Source organism: Lagopus muta, chromosome 5, assembly GCF_023343835.1.
Source record: "Lagopus muta isolate bLagMut1 chromosome 5, bLagMut1 primary, whole genome shotgun sequence".
NCBI lineage: Eukaryota > Metazoa > Chordata > Aves > Galliformes > Phasianidae > Lagopus > Lagopus muta.
The window spans coordinates 35932411-35952536 of record NC_064437.1 but is presented as its reverse complement, the minus strand read 5'-3'; the positions used below and the strand labels follow the sequence as shown (position 1 = coordinate 35952536).

General features: G+C 37.7%; 1 protein-coding gene across 7 annotated transcripts in view; it reads left to right on the top strand.

Annotated features, from left to right (window-relative positions):
* OGDHL (oxoglutarate dehydrogenase L) overlaps nt 1-20126 on the top strand; it is a 54247-nt gene that overhangs the window by 19833 nt on the left and 14288 nt on the right. For 6 of the 7 annotated variants that reach the window (XM_048945775.1, XM_048945773.1, XM_048945777.1 and 3 more), the window contains exons 7-16: nt 1689-1835; nt 2374-2464; nt 3863-4042; nt 4439-4567; nt 4989-5168; nt 5437-5589; nt 6932-7034; nt 7566-7694; nt 10289-10439; nt 13302-13429. In XM_048945775.1, coding sequence (XP_048801732.1) covers nt 1689-1835; nt 2374-2464; nt 3863-4042; nt 4439-4567; nt 4989-5168; nt 5437-5589; nt 6932-7034; nt 7566-7694; nt 10289-10439; nt 13302-13429 — 1391 coding nt within the window. Of the gene's footprint in view, nt 1-1688; nt 1836-2373; nt 2465-3862; nt 4043-4438; nt 4568-4988; nt 5169-5436; nt 5590-6931; nt 7035-7565; nt 7695-10288; nt 10440-13301; nt 13430-13537; nt 20126 lie in introns of those variants that run through there. The other variant, XM_048945779.1, reaches the window with a different exon arrangement.

Here is a 20126-nt window from a genome sequence, read left to right as displayed (position 1 = left end):
TTTCTCTGGAGACAAAAATTTTTGCTGTTATTCCTGTTTATCTAAGTTATGGAAAAATCTGCAGTTTCTAGTGGCACGAAGCAGCCAAATGTTCATCTTTTACCAAATAAATTTTCTGCTGTAAATGGAAGAAAAAAGTTTTACTTAAGTTTCTATCCATCTAGTGTGCTAGTTTTGTCTGAAAATGAACAAGAAAAAAAGAAATCTGGTTTTGTGAACAACTGATTGTGGTCTTGAGAACAGTTTGTAAAGAGGCTTTGTAAAGCTACATCATTTTACCTAAGAATCCTGATATTAAAATTGGTACTTCCAAGTACATACTTCAGGTACTTGAAACTGTATTTTAAAGCAAGATTTCTCATTCTTTGCGATGTTTACATGTAGCCTGTTGAACAAAAGATCTTCTTCCCACAAAACAATGACTGTAGATATTTGAGCTTTGTGCATTACTCCACATATCAGTGCTGGGCAACGATTGTGTAGTCTGGGCATCTTATACCTGTGCAGGGTCAAGTCTTTCCATATTTCCCCTTCTGTTAGCAGCTGTCTTACATAAAACTTGCTCCTTGCTGAGCACCAGATACACATAGCAGCAGCAGCAGCTTGCCTGCCCTTGTGAACTCACAGCAGCATTTGGGGGCCTTGCAAGATGTGGCTGAAATATTGTACTTCTACACGCTTATTGATAGCTTGACTTAAATTACAAGCTTTCTAATTGTGCAGTATTGGCTTTCGGCTGCAAAGAGAAGGAAAACTGTATACAACCAGTTTCTTATTTGCTCTGTAAGGCTTGGTGTTTGCATAGGGACCCCACTTTCAGTTCATATGAACAGGCATGACCCACTGACTTCCTCAGAATTATGGCAGCATGTTTTAGCCGAGGTATTCAATGTTTATCTAAGGAGAGTCTCTTCATTTCTCTCCTCAATTTCATTTCAAAGATGTAGATGTCAACGTTTTAAGTGAGGAATAAGCCGTGTCTTAATGGATGATGGCAGCGTTATAAGCCCAGACATTGCAAAGATGATTTTATACAGTTATTTTAATGAAGATGTATTCTCTTTGCATTTTTTATCTCCACGCTTGACAACATATGACCCTTTTGGTATTTGTTAAAAGGTGCTTTTTAACCACTTGCACTGCCTCTGGTCCAAATGCATTAAAGAATGAAAAAGCATAGAATTGTCAAGGATCCACACTTTTCTCCTGATGTAGCTGGACCAGAAATTCCTGTGTCTTTTCTCTTGGCACATTTCCAGCCATTACATCAGGCAATTTGTGGAGCTCTGCTATTGAAATAGGCATGCTTTCTGCTGCTGTTTTCTTTGAGCATTTAATAGTTATCTCCAGAAAATACAGATTCTCTATTTTTTTCCATCCATAGAGTAGACTTCTTTTCTAGGAAGGGCTATACATGGGAAAGAGCACTGCTTAACTTGAATTTTGACCAAGATGGTGACTCTTCTGCCTATCCAAATCGTTTCAAAGTCAGGGTAAATAATTCTCAAATGGAGGAGGAAGACTTAATTTTGTTTTGTCTTCCTCTCTCTACCCCTTTCTCCAAAGTGTGACTGATAACTGGAGGCCTATAAGCATGTATTCATAAACAATAAGTATTTGCTACGTTTTCGTAATTTAAATACTGTTTGTTGTTTGTTTGTTTGTTTGTTTGTTTTCCTTTGGTGAAGATTTGAAGACTTCCTTGCTCGCAAGTGGTCTTCTGAGAAGAGATTTGGCTTGGAAGGATGTGAAGTAATGATTCCTGCGCTTAAGACAATCATTGATAAATCCAGTGAAATGGGAATTGAATATGTTATAATGGGGATGCCTCATAGGTAATGCCAACAGAAACCCCCCAGTGCATGGTTTTAGTCTTAAGGCAGGCTTTGAGCAGTTGAATTTTATTAATAAAATTGATGTTAGAGGAGCTGTGGAAGCAAGAGTTTGTTAGAGTGAGCAATGGCTATGCAGAAATGTAACAGACGTGTCAGTGACAGCTGCGGCCCTTAGAGGTGAACTTTGGAGCTGAAAGCAAGTGTGGCAGCAGCTGTGATATTTATTCCATTGAGTCTAGAATTGAGATAGCAGGCTGAGATAGACATACTTTTGCGGTCTGCTAATTGCTAATTAATATCATGTTAAAACTGCTGGATAACTGCATGATTCATTGCTTGTAGTTGGATAAGTAGATGTTAAAAACATTGGGAATGCATTAGAAGGGGATAGAATGAAGGGTTTCAAGCTCAGTAGTTCAAAGTGAACTACTAAATTCCAAATTTCTGACAGGGGTGTCTTGCAGTTTTAAAAGTTTTATGCTCCTGACTCTGTGCAATTAACATTTTTGAGACATAATATTGTTTGGAATTTTCTTAGAGGTAGGCTGAATGTATTGGCTAATGTCATCCGAAAAGAGCTGGAACAGATCTTCTGTCAGTTTGATCCCAAACTTGAAGCGGCTGATGAGGTAAGGTGCTTCTTCAATAGATATACCTAAAGAGATAAACATTCAATGTACTTTTTAGATGCTTTTGGTCATAGAATCATAGAATTGCTCAGACTGGAGAAGACCTTAAAGGTCACAAAGTCCAACTGCGACCTAACCTGTCATAGTTGTCATACTAGCATTATCAGGTGCTGAAATGCACTGTCGTATTCTCTCGTTTAAGGACAAAGGTCATTTGATAAAATTTCTTAATAAATTCGAAGACTGTACTGTGCCTTTAACATGCAGAAGGTGTCTTGATTATAGAGTCTTTAAAAAAATGAGTGAAGATACGTCAGTTCCAGATGATTTAACTGAGTTTGTGGTATTCAGGAGTCGTTGTCACTCCGAAAGTAATGCCTTGTATTTATTTACATGGGAACTACAACAGATACATAGAGCACAATAATAATTTCCTAGAACAAATTCTCATCTCCAAAGCACTGTTTTTCAACATAGTCTCCATTGTTAGCTGTGCATTTTCACCAACTATGAACAAGAACCTGCATGCTATGGTCACTGACATCTGTACCAGCAGAGGTGACTCACTGTCAAAACTGCTGAGATGCGCCATCCACTGCCTCGCTGAGCTCACATCCACTGTTTGGTCTCTAATAAACATTCAGCAAGTGTCAACAGATATCACTGGACACATTTTTTTCCACGTGGAGGAATAAAATTCCACACCTTTGCTTCTTACACACTTCCATGTCAGATGCTGTTGTGTCAGACTGCTCCTCTACTGCCTTTTATCATGCAGCAGCAAAATTGGATGGAATATCCATGGAAAGTTCAAACTCTACTGCCATACAACCAACATCCACCTCTGACATTATAAGCCAACATAATGAAACAGGAGGCGTTACTTTTGGAGTGACCTTTGCATGTATGAAATGAGAGTCAATATTTTACAGATATTTGTGGTGGTTTCACACTGACAGCTAGCTAAGCTCCACTTACTGCTGCTCACTAACTTCCCCACTCAGCAGAGCAGGAGGGGAAAATACAATGAAGCAAAAGCTCCTGGGTTGAGGTAAGGGCAAGGAGATTACTTACCAATCACCGTCACAAACAAAACAAGGCTCATCAAAGGGAGATCAATGTGATTTATTGCCAAGTACCAACAGACTTGAGCAGTGAGGAGTAAAGGCAAGCTAGAAACAGTCTTCAGTCGATCTATCCTGTTCAGCCTCCCTTCCCAACACAGCACTGGGAATTGGGGTCTGTGTTCATTCCATAAAATGGTAGCGCGTACTGATGCAAAATTAGCTAGATCCATTTCTCAGAATGAAGCGGAATTTTCATACAGAAAAAAATCTGTAGTCAGATGCAGTTTGTGTGTATAACATTCCTGAGCTTTAACTACATCTCGCACGTTAGGGATCTGGAGATGTAAAATATCATCTGGGAATGTATCATGAGAGGATTAACAGAGCAACAAACAAGAAGATTACTCTATCCCTGATGGCTAACCCTTCTCACTTGGAAGCAGTCGATCCTGTTGTGCAGGGGAAGACAAAGGCTGAACAATTTTATCGAGGGGATACTGCAGGAAAAAAGGTAAAGGTTGTATAATGTTATAGTAATTCTTGCTAGTAGGCTCTAAAGTATTTTTAATAAAAATAATTTACTAACAATTTTGTATTGCACTCTTCCACTCTGTCCCCAGAAGAGATAGATGGTAACCTATTTAACTGGATAAAGCTTTCAGAATGGTGCCTTAAGGGAAACTTCAGAAGGCAGACTTAAAACTATTTCATTTTGGAACTGAACAAAGGCAACAGAATGCTGACAAGTTTGTGGTTTATTGTAAAAATACAATGCAGGATGCTGATATAAAAATAAGATTCTATTTCATAAGCACTACAGAAACACAGAGCAGAGAGATCATGCTGAGAACTGGAGTTTTACTTTCTAATATGTGTGTGATTTTGTGCGTGCAATCCTCCATCTTAGGTTATGTCCATATTGTTACATGGGGATGCTGCCTTTGCAGGACAAGGTGTCGTTTATGAAACATTTCATCTTAGTGACCTTCCTTCTTACACCACAAATGGAACTATTCATGTTGTTGTCAACAACCAGGTAATAAAAAGAACATTTTCAAATCAATTTATGTACTGAGTGTTGTTGGTTTTGGGTTGTTTTTTTTTTTTTTTTTTTTGCTGGTATATTTATTTATTTATTCTTGCTTACTAGCTTGTTGTCTTGTATCCTCTGTCCATTAGAATGGCTAGAATGATCCTGAAAACAATCATAGTGTCTAGCAACTGACCGGATAACACTTCAACACCTACGTTTATTTCATTCAGTTTCTAACAACTGGGTTATGTTTGCTTTGTTTAGTTTGTAAGGGAGCAAAGGGAAGAAAGCTCATATGGCTTACCGAAATGAAAAGCTAAGACTACTGCTGCATAAGCGATTGTCGAATGAAAACCCAAGTGTTCAAAGCAAAGTAGAGGGTGACATCTACATCACTGTAATGGAAGTTCCTGGATTTTTTTAGATTGGCTTCACTACAGACCCCCGTATGGCACGTTCGTCTCCATATCCTACTGATGTTGCTCGTGTGGTCAATGCTCCCATTTTTCATGTGAATGCTGATGACCCTGAAGCAGTGATGTATGTGTGCAGTGTAGCTGCAGAATGGCGAAACACATTCAACAAAGATGTGGTTGTTGACTTAGTAAGTCTTGGTTTTCATAAGTTTTCATTCTGTGTATACGTATAATTCTTTTAAGTTTTCTCTGTTCAGGAGACATAGTTTGATTTGAATAACTTTTAAAAGTCTTTTGAATGACTCTTTTTAAAAACAAAACAACAAAAAAATGATCTGCAGTAATTGATAAACGTTTTTTTCTACCAGAGGCTTCCATATCTCTGTACAACTATGAAATAAAAGAATTCCATTTTACATCTTCCGTCACCAATGGAAACAATCTTTCCTTTTGTAGGTTTGTTACCGTAGGAGAGGGCACAATGAGATGGATGAACCAATGTTCACCCAGCCCCTAATGTACAAGCAGATTCACAAGCAGGTGCCAGTGCTGAAGAAGTATGCTGATAAACTGATCGCAGATGGGACTGTAACACTGCAGGAGTTTGAGGTGCAGTATATCAATAGAGTTAAAAGGAACTTACAGAACTGTCAGCAGGAAGACACAGTTGTCATTGCATGTTGTCTGCTTGCAAACCTTTCTTACATTGCTGTGATTTTGACACTTTTCTGATCCAATTCAGTGTGCGTTTTTATGTAAAATACTACGTTTAAAAGCTAATTGTCACAGAGGTACTACTTTGGTCAAATTTGTTACTTCAACCCTTGCCTTATGATTGAATTAGGAACAAACTCCACATAAATGTACATATGCATTCTTATACCGAAGGAACAGAAAGTACTGTGAAGTAATTAATACATATATTAGGAGAAAAAAGAAAAATCATCGATTCTGAGATTTGTAGAAGGAGAGGTTGGAGATGCAGGAATTATTCACCTCCAAACCATTAGTAGGATGGTGTTGGAGTACTCATAGGTATAACATACAGCTTCATGTTCATCACCAAGTGGCAGTTATATTCAGCAATAAAATAAAACACCAACATGTAAGCTTTTTATTTTCTTGCAGTGATTCAGATACCTAGGTTCAGACAGAGATAACTTGAAATGCTCCAGAAGGATGAAATGTAGGGTCTGGTGTCCTTGTTGAGCTAGTTAGGTCTTTTCTAAAAGGGAGTAAGTAGAGTGCAGATGAAACAAAGGATCTTTTGGGAAGCTGGTATTGAGGATGAACTAAAAAGCACTCTGTTATTCTTCAGAATGATTACAGTTTATGCAGAACTAGTTAACTTTAATAGCTCTAAGAGTGGACCAGTGCTGGCGTGGACTTCAACTGGATTCAGGATCCTGACTGGATATTTTGCTGTGCAGACTAACGTTCACACTGCTGTTGATACTTCTAAGATGAGCAAGTTAAATCACTTGGATGTGGTTTTCAATTGAAATGTGGGTATTGTCAAACAGTTTATTCTCCCTCAGAATACAGTTTTCTATCGGATCTAAGCAGATCCTTAGCTAGAATCAGGCCAATTTTCTAGAAGGTTCTTTTCTAGTCTTTACTAGTATCTGTAGCCTGAAGTAAAAGCTGAATAATGCTGATGTAGAAATGTGACTGCAAATTATATTCAATTCTGTCTTTTAAGAGTACTGCTTGTCACTTTGTCTCTCAGTCCTATCCTCTCTAACATCTTTCCAGTAAACTAAATAACTTATTCAGAGTTATGTGGATAATAAGCATTTTTCTAGAAGAATTTTTACCCTATTTTATCCTAGATAAAATCCGAGATAAAATGAAAGCGTTTCCATAATTTTAACTAAATTTTGTTCTGGAGTTAAATACTGAATGGGAGTTGCAAGGATGTTTTAAAAAGAACATTCTTGTTCTTTTACAGGAAGAAATTGCAAAGTATGATAGAATATGTGAAGAAGCATATACCAGATCTAAGGATAATAAGATTCTACACATTAAACACTGGCTTGATTCACCTTGGCCTGGTAAGGACTGTCCTTTCCTATAACCTGGTATTGATACAATTGTGCTTCTGTTTTGAATCCTAAGTCTGGAATTCTTCAATGTTTTATCAGCCAGTATTTCTTTAAAATAGACCTTTGGTTTGCCCATGTTAACAGTAAATGAAACATTCTGCCAGATCAAATTGAAAGAGGATGGTTTTTTAAAAAGAAATGTGGAAACTAAGATTGACACTTAAAAAGCTCTCTTTTCAGTTCACTAGAAAAGGAGAAGAAGAAAATATGGGAAGAAGAAATATGTCTCATCCTCTTTTTTTTTTTTTTTGAAGGATTTAAGTGCCGTAGGCGTTTTATTGTCTACCTATGTCCACACAGTTGGACCTCTTTCACAAGAAGCAAAAGTAGAAATAAAGCAGATCATCATGTGTCTTCAAGATTAAGTAGTGTTGTCATGCAGAAAATGGGAATATGGTTGTCTCCCTTTGAAAGGTGAAGAACGGGATTAGTATGTTTCTTAGAATCAATGTGATCGCCTCACTAGATCTTTACTTCCAGGATTCTTTAATGTGGATGGAGAACCCAAGAGCATGTCCTGTCCTCCAACTGGCATTTCAGAAGACCTGCTGACTCACATTGGCAATGTAGCTAGTTCAGTGCCAGTCAAAGACTTCAAAATACATGCAGGTCAGCTGGAATCTTTGTTTCTGTTAGTGGCTGTATTTCTTGCTCAGATTTTGTTTTTCTGTAAATGAATTGCTATTGGGTGTTCTCCATGGAGGAAAATGCCTGTGATTTTTATTTCACCTCTTTTATCCTAGGGGGAAAGGAGAATGTGTCAGTTAAGGTTAGAATCAAAGAATCATAGAATTGCTCAGGTTGGAAAATACCTTAAAAATCATCGAGTCCAACCATATAACCTGACCATACTACCCAAGCAACCCACAGCTAAATCATGTCCCTGAGCACCACATCCATACAGTTTTTATACACAGGTTCACACTGCCTGTTCTTGTTTTTTCGGCTTCACACTGCTTCTGTTCCGTACCTCCTTAAAATAGATTTTTCTCTGAGGGAGGTTAAACTCTTTGTAATGTTAAGTTAGTAATCCTTTGATTTGTCAAGTCCTTTTGTGAAGCACTTGGGGGAAGTAAGGAATCCATCTCAGCGCTATTCATGCTTTTACAAATACTAAAAGCAGTGTTAATTTGGAGTTCACTTAAGACACTTTTCTTATGGTTAGACAGTTTTCTGCTCAGAAAAATAGCTTGATCTTTTCAGGCCTGGCAGCACTGCTGATATGCTATGAGAGTAATTGTAGTACAGCTGAATGAACTCCATGTGGGCAAATTCAGACACAGTTTTCCTTTCAACAGCATTTAGTGTTGATAGCATAAATCTACCTTCTTCTCAAAAAGTCTTAACTGTTGGTCTGAAGGGATTCAGTTCTGAATTTAGCATCTATTGTAGTAAAAAGCTAAATGTGCCTGTCACACTGGGGAGCTCCTGGCACTCTGTCAAGCTTCTGAGTGAATGCTTGTACTTCCTGGTCAGGTTGAACTCTTAACAGCTCTGTAGGGAGCAAAGACACATTCATTCCCTGGTGAAACATGGAACTGCTTTGTTTAGGGACCTTTTTTCTTTTATTGGCTAGGGAATGTACTTAGGATTAAAAGAAAGAGCTATTTTTTTTTTTGTTTTGTTTTCTGAGCAAAACCTCCAGATACTCTTTCATCTCCAGAATCGCCTATTGAGGAATAAAGTGTCTGCTGAAGCTGTTCCATGTTTTCATATTCCTCTGGAGTAATGAAATAGGGCATTACTAGTTATCAACTGTAAGCTTATTGAGCAGATACAACTGAAGATGAACTTCAAAACTCTTCTACAGATTTGCACACTTTGTTGGTGATGCTATAATTTTGAACTATAAATTCTAAAATATAGTCAGCTAATAAAATTCAGTATTAGCCATTCTAACTAAAAAGGCAGCCTCTCTTTATTAACTTGACCTTGACAGCAAGTATTATTTGCCATTATAACTATTCCACGTGGGCAAATAATTCTCTAACTTTGGTCTTCTAGATTCTTTTACACAGTTTAAAAGGCCACAAGAGGGGAAAAAAAAAAAACGGGAAGAACAACTTCAGAGTGCTTTGACCTTTCACTAAGAAAGCCACAGTTTAATATCTCCCAGTCTTCCTGGAAAAAGTGGAAGCTGATTTTGTTTTGTCAAGTATTTTGTATATTCTCTGAAAGATCTTCAAGATTTTAAATAGAGACAAATTGTAAGAATGTAGTTTTAAATGGAGAGGAAACAGTGATTTTTGTGAAGGTTGGGAAAGTAACAAAGGGAAGAATAGGAATACAGCAAATAGAATAGCTTGCCAAGAGCATCAGTGCAGATATGCAAATAAGGTAGTGTTAAGTGACACTGAATTCTCTAGGCTTATATAGCCTCAGTTGGGAGCACCTGTATGAAACTTCAAAGGGTATTTTATTTCCAATAAAAATTGCGGTGTTACAACTTGTATTTTGACTCACCAATGTGAGTCGATCTTCACTTGTAAATAAACCAAAGCCAAACAACAAGTTAACAGCAAGTTAAGGAAAAAAAAAAAAAAAAAAAAAACCACAAAAAAAACAGCAAAAGAAACAAAAAACCTATCCTAAAATCAACCTTTGCTTACCAACTGAAAATCCTTTGGCAGCTACTACGAGTTTTTATTTATAAGATATTCATCATATTGATTAATTTTGCTTGTTTCTTTATAGTACCTCTAGAATCCTATAAGACAAATGCCAAGAAAAAATAAGAGTGAGAAAGACAGAAGAACTTAACAGATGACATCTTCAGTCTTTTACAAAACAGTACTTGGTGGTAGATAAGTGAAAGTAAATGTTTGGAAAGAGGTATCTGACCCTGAGTCACTCTAATTGTTCTCATAGTTTCTGGTAGCAGAGTTGTCATTTTCTTCTGATAGAGCAAGGTACACACAGTGTACAACCTTTGTTTAGGAAACAAGTTATTTTACTTTGCTAGCAATTCAAACCTAGGAGAACTAATATGGTCTACAAAGTGAATGTTGTTTTAACTTGATGCGGTTCTGCATTACATGAAGACAGTGGGTCAGCAACTAAGACTAAAAACAGCAATCTTTGAGTTCTCCTGATGAGTTCTCCTGTTCCTGCATACTGTAGCCAGTGAGGAAAATGGTGATTGTAATGTGAATGTCAAATATCTCTGAAGTAGATCCACTGATTTCTGATTTTTATTCCAATAGGACTCTCCCGGATTTTGAGAGCCCGCTTGGAAATGACCAAGAACAGGGTTGTTGACTGGGCCTTGGCAGAGTACATGGCTTTTGGCTCCTTTCTGAAAGAAGGGATTCATGTCCGACTGAGTGGACAAGACGTAGAGAGAGGCACTTTTAGGTGAGTACTGGGATAACTGTTAAAAGCTGTCCGATACTTCAAGAAACACATTAGCAATTTTTAAACAATATAGTCTTTTGAGGGAAGAGGGAGGCTGAGGCTATTCAACATCAGTCTTAATGTCATAGATTCTAGCAGATGATCTCCCATTTATGTAAATGGAGTGTTTTAAAGAGTAATATTTAAGGTAGAAGAAATGAATAAACGTTTTTAGATATTATCTTCCTTATCTGACTGAAAAGCAGAAATTATTTCTTACTTTTCAAGTAAGAATTCTGCTACAATCCACCAATTGCTGATAAGTAAGAGAAAGGCATTTGCTGCTACAAATTCTGAAGCCTTTAAATACTGCTCTATTGGTAGCTTCTTGAAACTCCACTGCCCTGTGAACAAATATCTTGCCAGTTGGCAAGGCTCTTCTAAATGAAACAAGATCCTTTGTACTGAGACTCTTAAAGACCGTGGAGCATGAATGAATGGTAAATTTCATCACTTCATAAAATATATACAGTTCTGCTGCCTTACCTGTCTCTCCACAGAGTAAAATCTTAATGATGTATTTAATTGAACTCTTTGATGCAAAGCCTGTTGCTGGGGCTGAGTTAACTAACAGCTTCACTAAGTTTAGTTGTGAATGCTTGCAGGAAAGGAGGAAATCTTGGTGCCTGACTTCCATCGTGTGGTGCAGTGTTGTGTTTCTGTGCTGAGCTTCCTTTGGTATTCGGTCACTGGGCTTTTTGTTTCCCCACTCCTATTCTAATGGCAGCTTAACAAAATCCTTCAGACAAGACAAAAAAAAAAAAAAAAAAAAAAGCTGAAAACCTGGAGATTCCCCTCTCCCATCATCCCTGATTTCAGTACCAGGGTCTTGTAAATGGCAGGAATGCATATTTATTGTTCAGCAAACTACCTACCTAATTCTGGTGAGTGCTTAGTGTTAAGTCTGACACACAGCTATAGACTTGTCTGAAGAAGACTGATTCTCTGTATTCTCAGTTCTCTAACTGGTGGAAGAGGATTTGCCAGACCTACTGTCCAGATTTTCTCAGTGTTTAAGATGACAATAGTTGTTGCGCTCACAGAAATACTGAGATAACACAGAACAAATGTCACAAATAAAAGCTATTTTGACTGGCAAAGACTACCTGAAAATTAGTGTCCTACCTGGATGTTATTCTTCAGCCTTTAAAAAAGAATTAAAGAGGTGTTCCTGTAAAGAGACTTGATTTTGTACCAGTCTGACAACTAACTGACAACGGTGTTACAACAGGAAAATGTGACTTGCATGTCTACATGCAAGGGCTGCTCTGAAAGCAGTGCCTCCTATTTTATTGTATTGACCCACAGTGTGAGAGGCAAATGGTGATAGGGCAGTAGGGGTTGAACCTTTCCACCAGCATTCCATCATATTTTATTGCTGTGCGACAGATGGCAGCTGAGGGACAGTGCGACAAAAAGGCGTCTGACATGAAGTGTGTATAAAGCAAACATATGGAATTTAATTCCTCCATGTGGAAAAAATGGCACCAATTGATGCTTGTTGATGCTTGCTGAATGTTTTAGAGACCAAACAGTGGATGTGAGCACAGTGGGGCAGGAGGTGGTGCATTTCAGCAGTTGTGATGGCGATAAGAAAAACAAGTTGTGTTATGGTTGGCCATGCACAGCTGTCACACCATGAAATGAAGAGCTCTTGTTCACCACTGTCAAAACCACACATCTAATGGTAACTATATTGAAAAGCGGTGTTTTGTACTTGAGGATTTGCTCTCTCAAGCAGTGTTATTGAGCTCTTTGTGTCTCTCATATCCATGGAAATAAATAAGGAATCATTACTTTCAGAGCAACCTGGCTATCCACCTATGCTTGCTGTAATCAGCTTTTGCTGAAGAAATACAGCTTCACGTTCAAGAAGCTTATGTCTTTACACTTTTTGTCCTCATCTGAATGACAAAACTGGTAGTTTCACAATTATTTCTTCTGTAGCAGAAGTTCTTATGTATTTTCTCCGTTCTACCTCTCTCTCTTAATCTCTCTTGTTAATCTTCAGAGTCTCTGTCTTTTCCTGGTTTTATTTTGTGACTTCTAAATAAATTTCAGAGCTAGTATTCATTGTAGCAAAGGGAAGCACAAAAGGACTCGGTCTTCAGTTCAGTATTGGCAGCTATACAACACACAGTAATTGTTACTAGTATAATAACTGTCCTTCTGCTAGCAGTCATAAAGCTGGACATATTGGTGTGATTCACTCAGTTAGTCTGCTCAGAGAGTTAATGGATTGCAGTAATTACTTTAGTCATCTTTGTTTTGATAGCACTCCTTGGTGCCCCATTCTAATGCTGATTAATGGTGTTCCAGGGAACTGTAAGTGGTGTGAATGGAAATAGCAGGAAAGAAGATGAAACTGTTTCGAGTGTTGGCGCTCAGATTAGATTATTTTTTTGCGAGAAAGTTAAAGAATTGTCCTAAGGAAAAGATTAATGACGTTTTCCACAAAGAAGAGTAAAATGTTCTAGTAATATTTTTTCCCTTTGATTTTTGATTTCTGTCAGTCTAAAACGTTGTGTAACGACTCCCTGCCTCCACCTCACTGCCTTCCCTGTTCAACTTGCAATTATGTGTTTTGAATTTCCTTGAATGCTGAAGAACAGTCTTGAATAATCGGTGCAAGTCCGTATGGTGCAGTAATTGTATTTAAACAATCATATTGCTAGATCTCAACCAAACTAGCGTGTTATCTAAACCAAAGATAACTGTTACATGCATGCTTTCTAGAATGTAGCTTTGAAAGCTTATCTTTGAAAGTAGCACTGTTAAAACCCAGCGTGTTGTTAGCTAACAGATTTCAACGACTCTTTGCAGCCATCGCCATCATGTGCTTCATGATCAAGAAGTTGACAAAAGAACGTGTGTTCCCATGAACCACCTCTGGGAGCAGCAGGCCCCCTATACTGTGTGCAACAGCTCCCTTTCCGAATATGGTGTCTTAGGTACGTCTCGGGGTAACTGTCTGAGACTTGCTTATGTTTAAATAGGTCTCAGGATGTTGGAATTGATGACTGATAATTTAGAGGATGCGTTTTTTTTTTTTTTTTCAGATTTTGCTGTAAAGCAGTTAAGCTTCTTGGCTTACCAAATTTTGCGTTGCTGCTTGAGTTTGCCAACCTTCAGAACGCATAAATGGCTCCCTCTGCTAATGACATTTAAAAACAAACTCTGCTTTTGTTGTATTTCAATGTTACTGCATCCATACCAGTTTTGACTCAGTTGGGAAGTATGAAACAGGAATGTAAAATCCAGTCCAAATGCTGATTTCTGTTCCAGCACTTCTTGAAGGGGTTGTTCTATAGTACACCAACCCTGTTCATTATTTGAAGGGGATTTTAAAAATTATTGTAGTATTGTTTGTGGAAGTCACATCCCTGGAGACATTCAAGGCCAGCCTGGATGTGGCTCTGGGCAGCCTGGTCTGGTGGCTGCTGACCCTGCACATAGCAGGGGGTTGAAACCAGATAATCATTGTGGACCTTTTCAACCCAGGTCATTCTATGATTCAATGATTCTATAAGCTTTAAGCTTTATTTTTTTTCTATAGTTTGATGCGTTTGGTCTCTTGTTTCTAATTATAACAAATTAGAGAAGAGATGGGATATCTTCAAATTCTTTTTTCTAGTTTTTTAATATGTTATCTCTAGTATGAGGCATATGAATATATAGTTTTCAATGTGCTGTTAGTGCAAAACTTTCTACTGTTTCCCAATAGTACAGCTATTTGCTTAGATTGCTTAGAACCTGTATATACTTAAAAAATTTAAACTGGGAGGCTGAAATAACTTGCTGGAAACATTACACAGTACGGTAGCATTGATCTTATTACTGTTTAACAGGATATCACGTATAATGACAGAGGATGAATTTCACTGAGCAAGACATTTAGAGCTCAGCAAGGAAGAGAGTGTAGGGAAAGGCTGTGAAAGAGTTGTATACTAAATATTTCAAAGCTCTCCCTCTCAAGTTCTGGCATCTCTTAAAAAGGAATCTTCACTTTCCACAGCTGTAGATTTCAGTTTGAAAGTATCCATCTGCTGTGATTGGCCATACCTAATACTTTAACAAAAGGGGAGGAACTATCAGCAAAATTAAGAACACTTTGTAGCACAAATGCAAAAATCTAGCCTAGGCTTATCTGAAGTGCTGTGTTGAATGTGCTATATTGAAAAAACAAATCCTTGTTACAGATGGCATTAATCATAGTGGAGTATGTTGTTGGTATTGGACAGACATTTTAATTTGTGAATAGATAACCTCCTTCTGACATGAGAAGGATGGCAAGAGGAATGTGGAGCACAGAAGAAGTGGATCTAATAATTTATTAAAAAAATGTTATTGATTCTATGGATAAATAATGAAATACAATTTCATACCCATTTCATAAGTAGTATGAATGAAAAAGATGAAATGTTGTTATGAAGATGGTAATTCATAACTGCTTCCTTCAGGGTTCCAGAAATACTTCACCACATAATCATTTTTGTATATACTCCATATGACCTCTTGCTAATAATATTAAAATGGTTTAAAACTGTAGGGCTGGAGCATGGGCTGACAAGGTGAGATTTTAAGGTATTTTTCTTGGCTCCCAGGCAGAATTGGTGTGAGGATAAGTTTGCATCTCTTTGAACTAGTATATAATATTTACATACAAACTAAATGGGAGAATGCAAGAAAGAATATGTACAAAGATAAGAAGAATGTGGCATAGATAGAAAGCAAAAATTTAACTTCATAAATTTTTTATGTTGTTCCCAATTTCTTACTGTTTCTCACATTTTTGGCCAGGTGTTTCTTAATTTGAGTGTGTTTACAGTACTACTGCAAGTATTATTGTAAGTGGGTCATGGTTTGAAATAATGTATCTGAATTTGAAAGTGACAGATGTGTGAATACAATTGAATTGTGATTTTATTCCAGAAGTTACATCTCAATTGATCGATTTAGGATGCCTAGTGTTGATATGGTATGAAGGTTAATTCTTATTGCAAGAAATTCAAAACAGAATTTAGGTTTGTTTCTACACTGAAAACAGGAGTAAAGTCCTGTTCAATTCTGCTTCAGGAGATGTGATAAAAGGTTCCTAAAAGATAACAATACTGATATTTTTAATTGCTAAGTGTTTTAAATCGCTCTTGTATGAGATCTCTATCAGTAAAGGGCATTAAATCATCAGAAACAGTTGATAAGTGATGATTATTTTACTAAAACTGCTCTATGTTGAAATGTTTATAATTTAGTTTGTGCTCCCTTGCTAACTTTTGCATATCAGCCTTCTCGGATATGTTTATATTTGTGTGTTGTATCTGTACAGAGAGAGTGTGAGATGCACAGTTGGTGTGTGAACATGGCCCCTCTCACTGAATACTGAACTGGAAGGGACATTAGATTGTTATCTGTCTAGCTGGTATCATCATGGTTTGAGTGAAAGAGTGAGTGAATGTCTGCAGTTCAAGGAGTTGATTCTTCATGAGCAGTAAAACAGCAAGGAAAAAGCCAACAATTTTATTTCTCTCTGCTACAGCCTGCTACTTCTGCTGTGTAAGGGAGTTACACAGAAATAGTTTGCAGTTAAGTGTTCTAAAGTATTTGGAGGAGGATGCAAAGCAAAAAAAAAAAAAAAAAAAAAAAGTGCTAAGATTTCAATTTATGACTGTAAACAGGCAGTAGCTCAGAGGCATTTTGGGAATTCCCTTTGTTTCTGTGAATTAAAGCTAAGTGAAAATTGACCTAATGGATTGAACAGCTCAGCATGATAAAACTGCAGATTATTTCCTTGGAAGGTGGGCAAGCCAAGAGCTGACATCCACTCAGAGCTGTGGGCTTTGCACCAAGTTATTGTTGTGCTGGTTAGGAACTCCTGGAGTGTAACCACTCTATTAAAAGTAGTACTCTAACAAGATTGTTTCCTCTTAGAATACAAAGGCAGTCTTGTTATAGCTCAAACAATTGCTTGTGTTTTGTATACAGGAAGCAATCAAGTGTTTATATCAGGGCATTAAATCAGAGTATTTAACAACCTCTACAAACTCAGTTAGACATCCCTTGTCTACTGTTTTTAGCTACCTCCAGATTACTACAATTTAGCTGTCTCCCCTCTCGTCTAGCTGTATATTTTTCCTTTCATTGAAACAGAATATCTGGGAGAATAAGCAGTGGTTGTGTGAAGTCATCTAAACTAATGAATCTGTCTGAGTTTGTTTGCTAATCAAGATAGAAAAGGTGAACTAACAGGTGCTCTATGTAGTGTCTCTTCAGCATTTTTTAAATATGTGTCGGGATCTCCTCTCTTTCTTTACCACCCTCAAAGTGACTTGTGTGTTGTTGATTCTCCATCCTGGAGGAGCAGTTCTCTCTGGCAGGTTCATCACTGGCTTTGAGAGATCTTGGGCTGTTATGTTCTATTCTGGGAACTTCCAGAGAATGTCCAAGCATGATAGGCTTGGAACTAGTGCATAGCTCAGCACTGGTGTATAGCTTTTTCCAGGGGGAGTTAATGTTTAAAATACAAGACAAGGGAAAAGGACAGGTGTTGTTGAAGACTTTTTTTTTTTTGCAATACACTGCTAAGATGGAATGTGCAATGTTACTGCTCATTCATAACAGCACTTTCTTTGGTTAGGACTAACAAATATTGTTGGCTCTCAGAAATGGTGTTGGAAAACAGGACAGTACATAGTAACCAAGGAACAGGTTCTCAACAGCACCTACATGGAGCTCCAAGGCAGAAGTCTTTCTGTTCTATAGAGTCAGCCACCAGATATGCATAAACTTAAATTATTACTGGACTGTACTCATGTTTTGAGACAGGAGTGTACCTACATTAGTCCCTGTGCTTGGATTTTGCAGTAAGCATAGTATATACTTGTCTTCATAACTTCTCTCATTCTGCAGTTTTATCTCTGCACTGACAAGCCATCTTTAGCCATTAGTTAACATTCGTGCCTTGAATCCTTTTGCAATCATACTGAGTTAAGCTGCGGCCTTACTTATGACAGCTGGAAAAGCTACAGTTCTTATGACAATGATGCAGAATGTTAGGGGGAAAAACGCAGAGTATTATGCTGTGTAAGCTGCCACTTTGCTTGAAACCACCTCTGCCAGAGTGACAAAAACAGTAAGGGAGCACAGCAGGGTCTGGCCTAATAGAAACAAGCATTTCTGTTACGCCTGTCATCTAGGGACCTTAATGAACTTCAACAATTAAAACGTTAGTTTTGCAGCCTTAGTCAAGTGCAAAACTAGTGTATATTTTTCTTTTGTGTCTTCCTCACTGTACAGAAGGTTGTCAAACTGCCGTGTTGGTTCCTGGTCCCCTGTGCCCCGATACACTCTGAGCCTTGAGAGGCTACTGGGAGCTAAGGAGCTGGCTGGAGGCTCTCCACCACATTTTGGGTGGTGCAGATTCTTCAGCTTTTCTCCTTTGCAATCCTGAGCCTAATTGTCTTGGCACTAGGTTTGCTCTTAGCATAAACCTGTTCTCTGGGTATCTCATTATATAAGAATTAATGCTTTACAATCACAAAGTTTATATAAGACTGTGAAGAAACGTTCAGTTCTGGGCTCTGCAGACACAACAGTACATGTCATTGCTGCAGTATTCTTTAACTCTTTAGTCTGGTCTGAAGTTAAGACCTCTTAAGGGGCCTGGTTAAGAGCCAGCTCCCCCACAGTTCCATCTCATCTTTAGAACTGTGAAGTCTTTCTAGCTGCTGACCTGGATCCATCTGGTACTCCCAAAAAATCCTCCTCAGGGAAAGCACTTCGCCTTCCCCTGGCCATATTGCTGCTCTACACATCTTTGCACCTATGGTTTTTTGTATCTATATATTTAGCACTTCAGATCTTGCTCTTTTAATAGTTTTCAGCATATACAGCTAGAAGTTGGTAATTCTTGGCAAACTTCATAGTGATTGCTATAATTGCTAGTCGAAAGTCTTTGATGTTAAGAACTCTCATTGTAATTTGCATGGTGGAAAATGAGTTCTGAGATACCAAACATGTGCACCAGTGATGCATGTTTCATTAAATAGTAGTCCTTGTAGCATTGATTTCAGAATATTAATCAGAAAGTATACATTACATTTGGATATCCTTTCCCAACTATTTTTATGGCTGTCAGAAAGCTTGCCAAAGGTATCCATGTTAGAATCACAGCTTTTAAAACAGCTTCACCTGGGACAGCATCACCTGCTAGAGGTTATTAGCACAAAGTGAGCAACCAGATAGGTAGTGAGAAATGGCACTTCTTTTTCCATATGAAATTTTACGGGTGATTTCACTATATGAAACAGAATTTTTGGTGTACTTTGACCAAGTTTTGAGTTCACATACAACTCCATGCTCTTCTAAAAGCACTGTGTGGTTATTGATAATTTGAAGTCAGGACCTCAAATTTTTCTTCTCTGAAAGCTAGATTACCCCATTCTTACAGAGAGCAGCATATGCACAAATAAGCCTTGAACATATTGCATATTTTTTCAACCATGTCTCCTAATCAGTAGAAATGGTCTCTTAATGCTTGCGTAAAATTAGAATGGGATTCTGTCCTACCTAGGGAAATCTGTTTTTCAGATACCTTTGGGAACGTGCATTGAAGGAGTTGTGTAGATTTTTTTTTTTACTGTTTGCATTGTGCTAAATACAATAGATTCACACAAATAAGGAGAACAGAGAGAGAAAATATTTTGTATAAGCAAAGCCGTTCAAGCAGTTAGGCCAAAAGAATGGTCAGCAAAAGCCATGCACCGTCGTAGGGATGTAGAACTCAAAGACAGTGTGGCTAACTTCTCAGTCTTCTTTTGGCTTTGTAATGTACCCATTTCTTTTTGGTGAGAACGTGAACATCTGCTGGAGTCATGGATGGACTGTTAAGAGTTCACTCCGGAAGCTAAGTGACTCAAAGCTTTCATGCCATGGCGATGGTAAACAAAATGCTGGGTTGGAATCACAAAGGAGTATGCTATGAAGATTCTATAAATCCAGTGTGTTAAAATTTTTGTTTCCATGAATAAACAGTCTCATTTGGAGCTCTTGTTGCTATTTCTCTTGTGCAGTTAGTTTATCCTGTCATTGTCCATCCACTAACCTTGCAGGAAAGTTTGCACACTGACTGTGACTGAAGAGCTAGTTAGTTTTGCTGAGAGTTTTCCCTGTGGAATTGGACAACCTTGTTTAAACTTTCTGTAATCACATGTTCATTAGTTCTCAATTAAATTATGCTGGGATGTGCAAGTAGTTAAAAAAAAAAAAAATAAAATAGGTTATTGAACTAATCTTAGACTGTAAGTAGATTTCCACAGGAGAAAATGGTATCTACCTCAGTGAGTTCTTGGGAAAACTTTGCACAAAATTCTGAACTGAGGGAGAGTTCTAATTGTTTAAAAATTATATTATATGTACGTGTTTGAGGAAATCTTGAAGAACTAGAGTCAGTACTGCAAAAGAGTTATTTGCTGATCTTTCTGATGGCACTGTTGAAAACTGCATGATTTATATCAGCACTAAAAAAATCCAGTTGATGCTGTCATTTTGGTTTTCTTTTAATTTAACTTTATAAGAGAAATGAACAGAATTCTCATCAAGTCTTTCCTTTCTAACTCTTCTATTTTAAGTCTTTTCAGGTGTTTGTTTTCT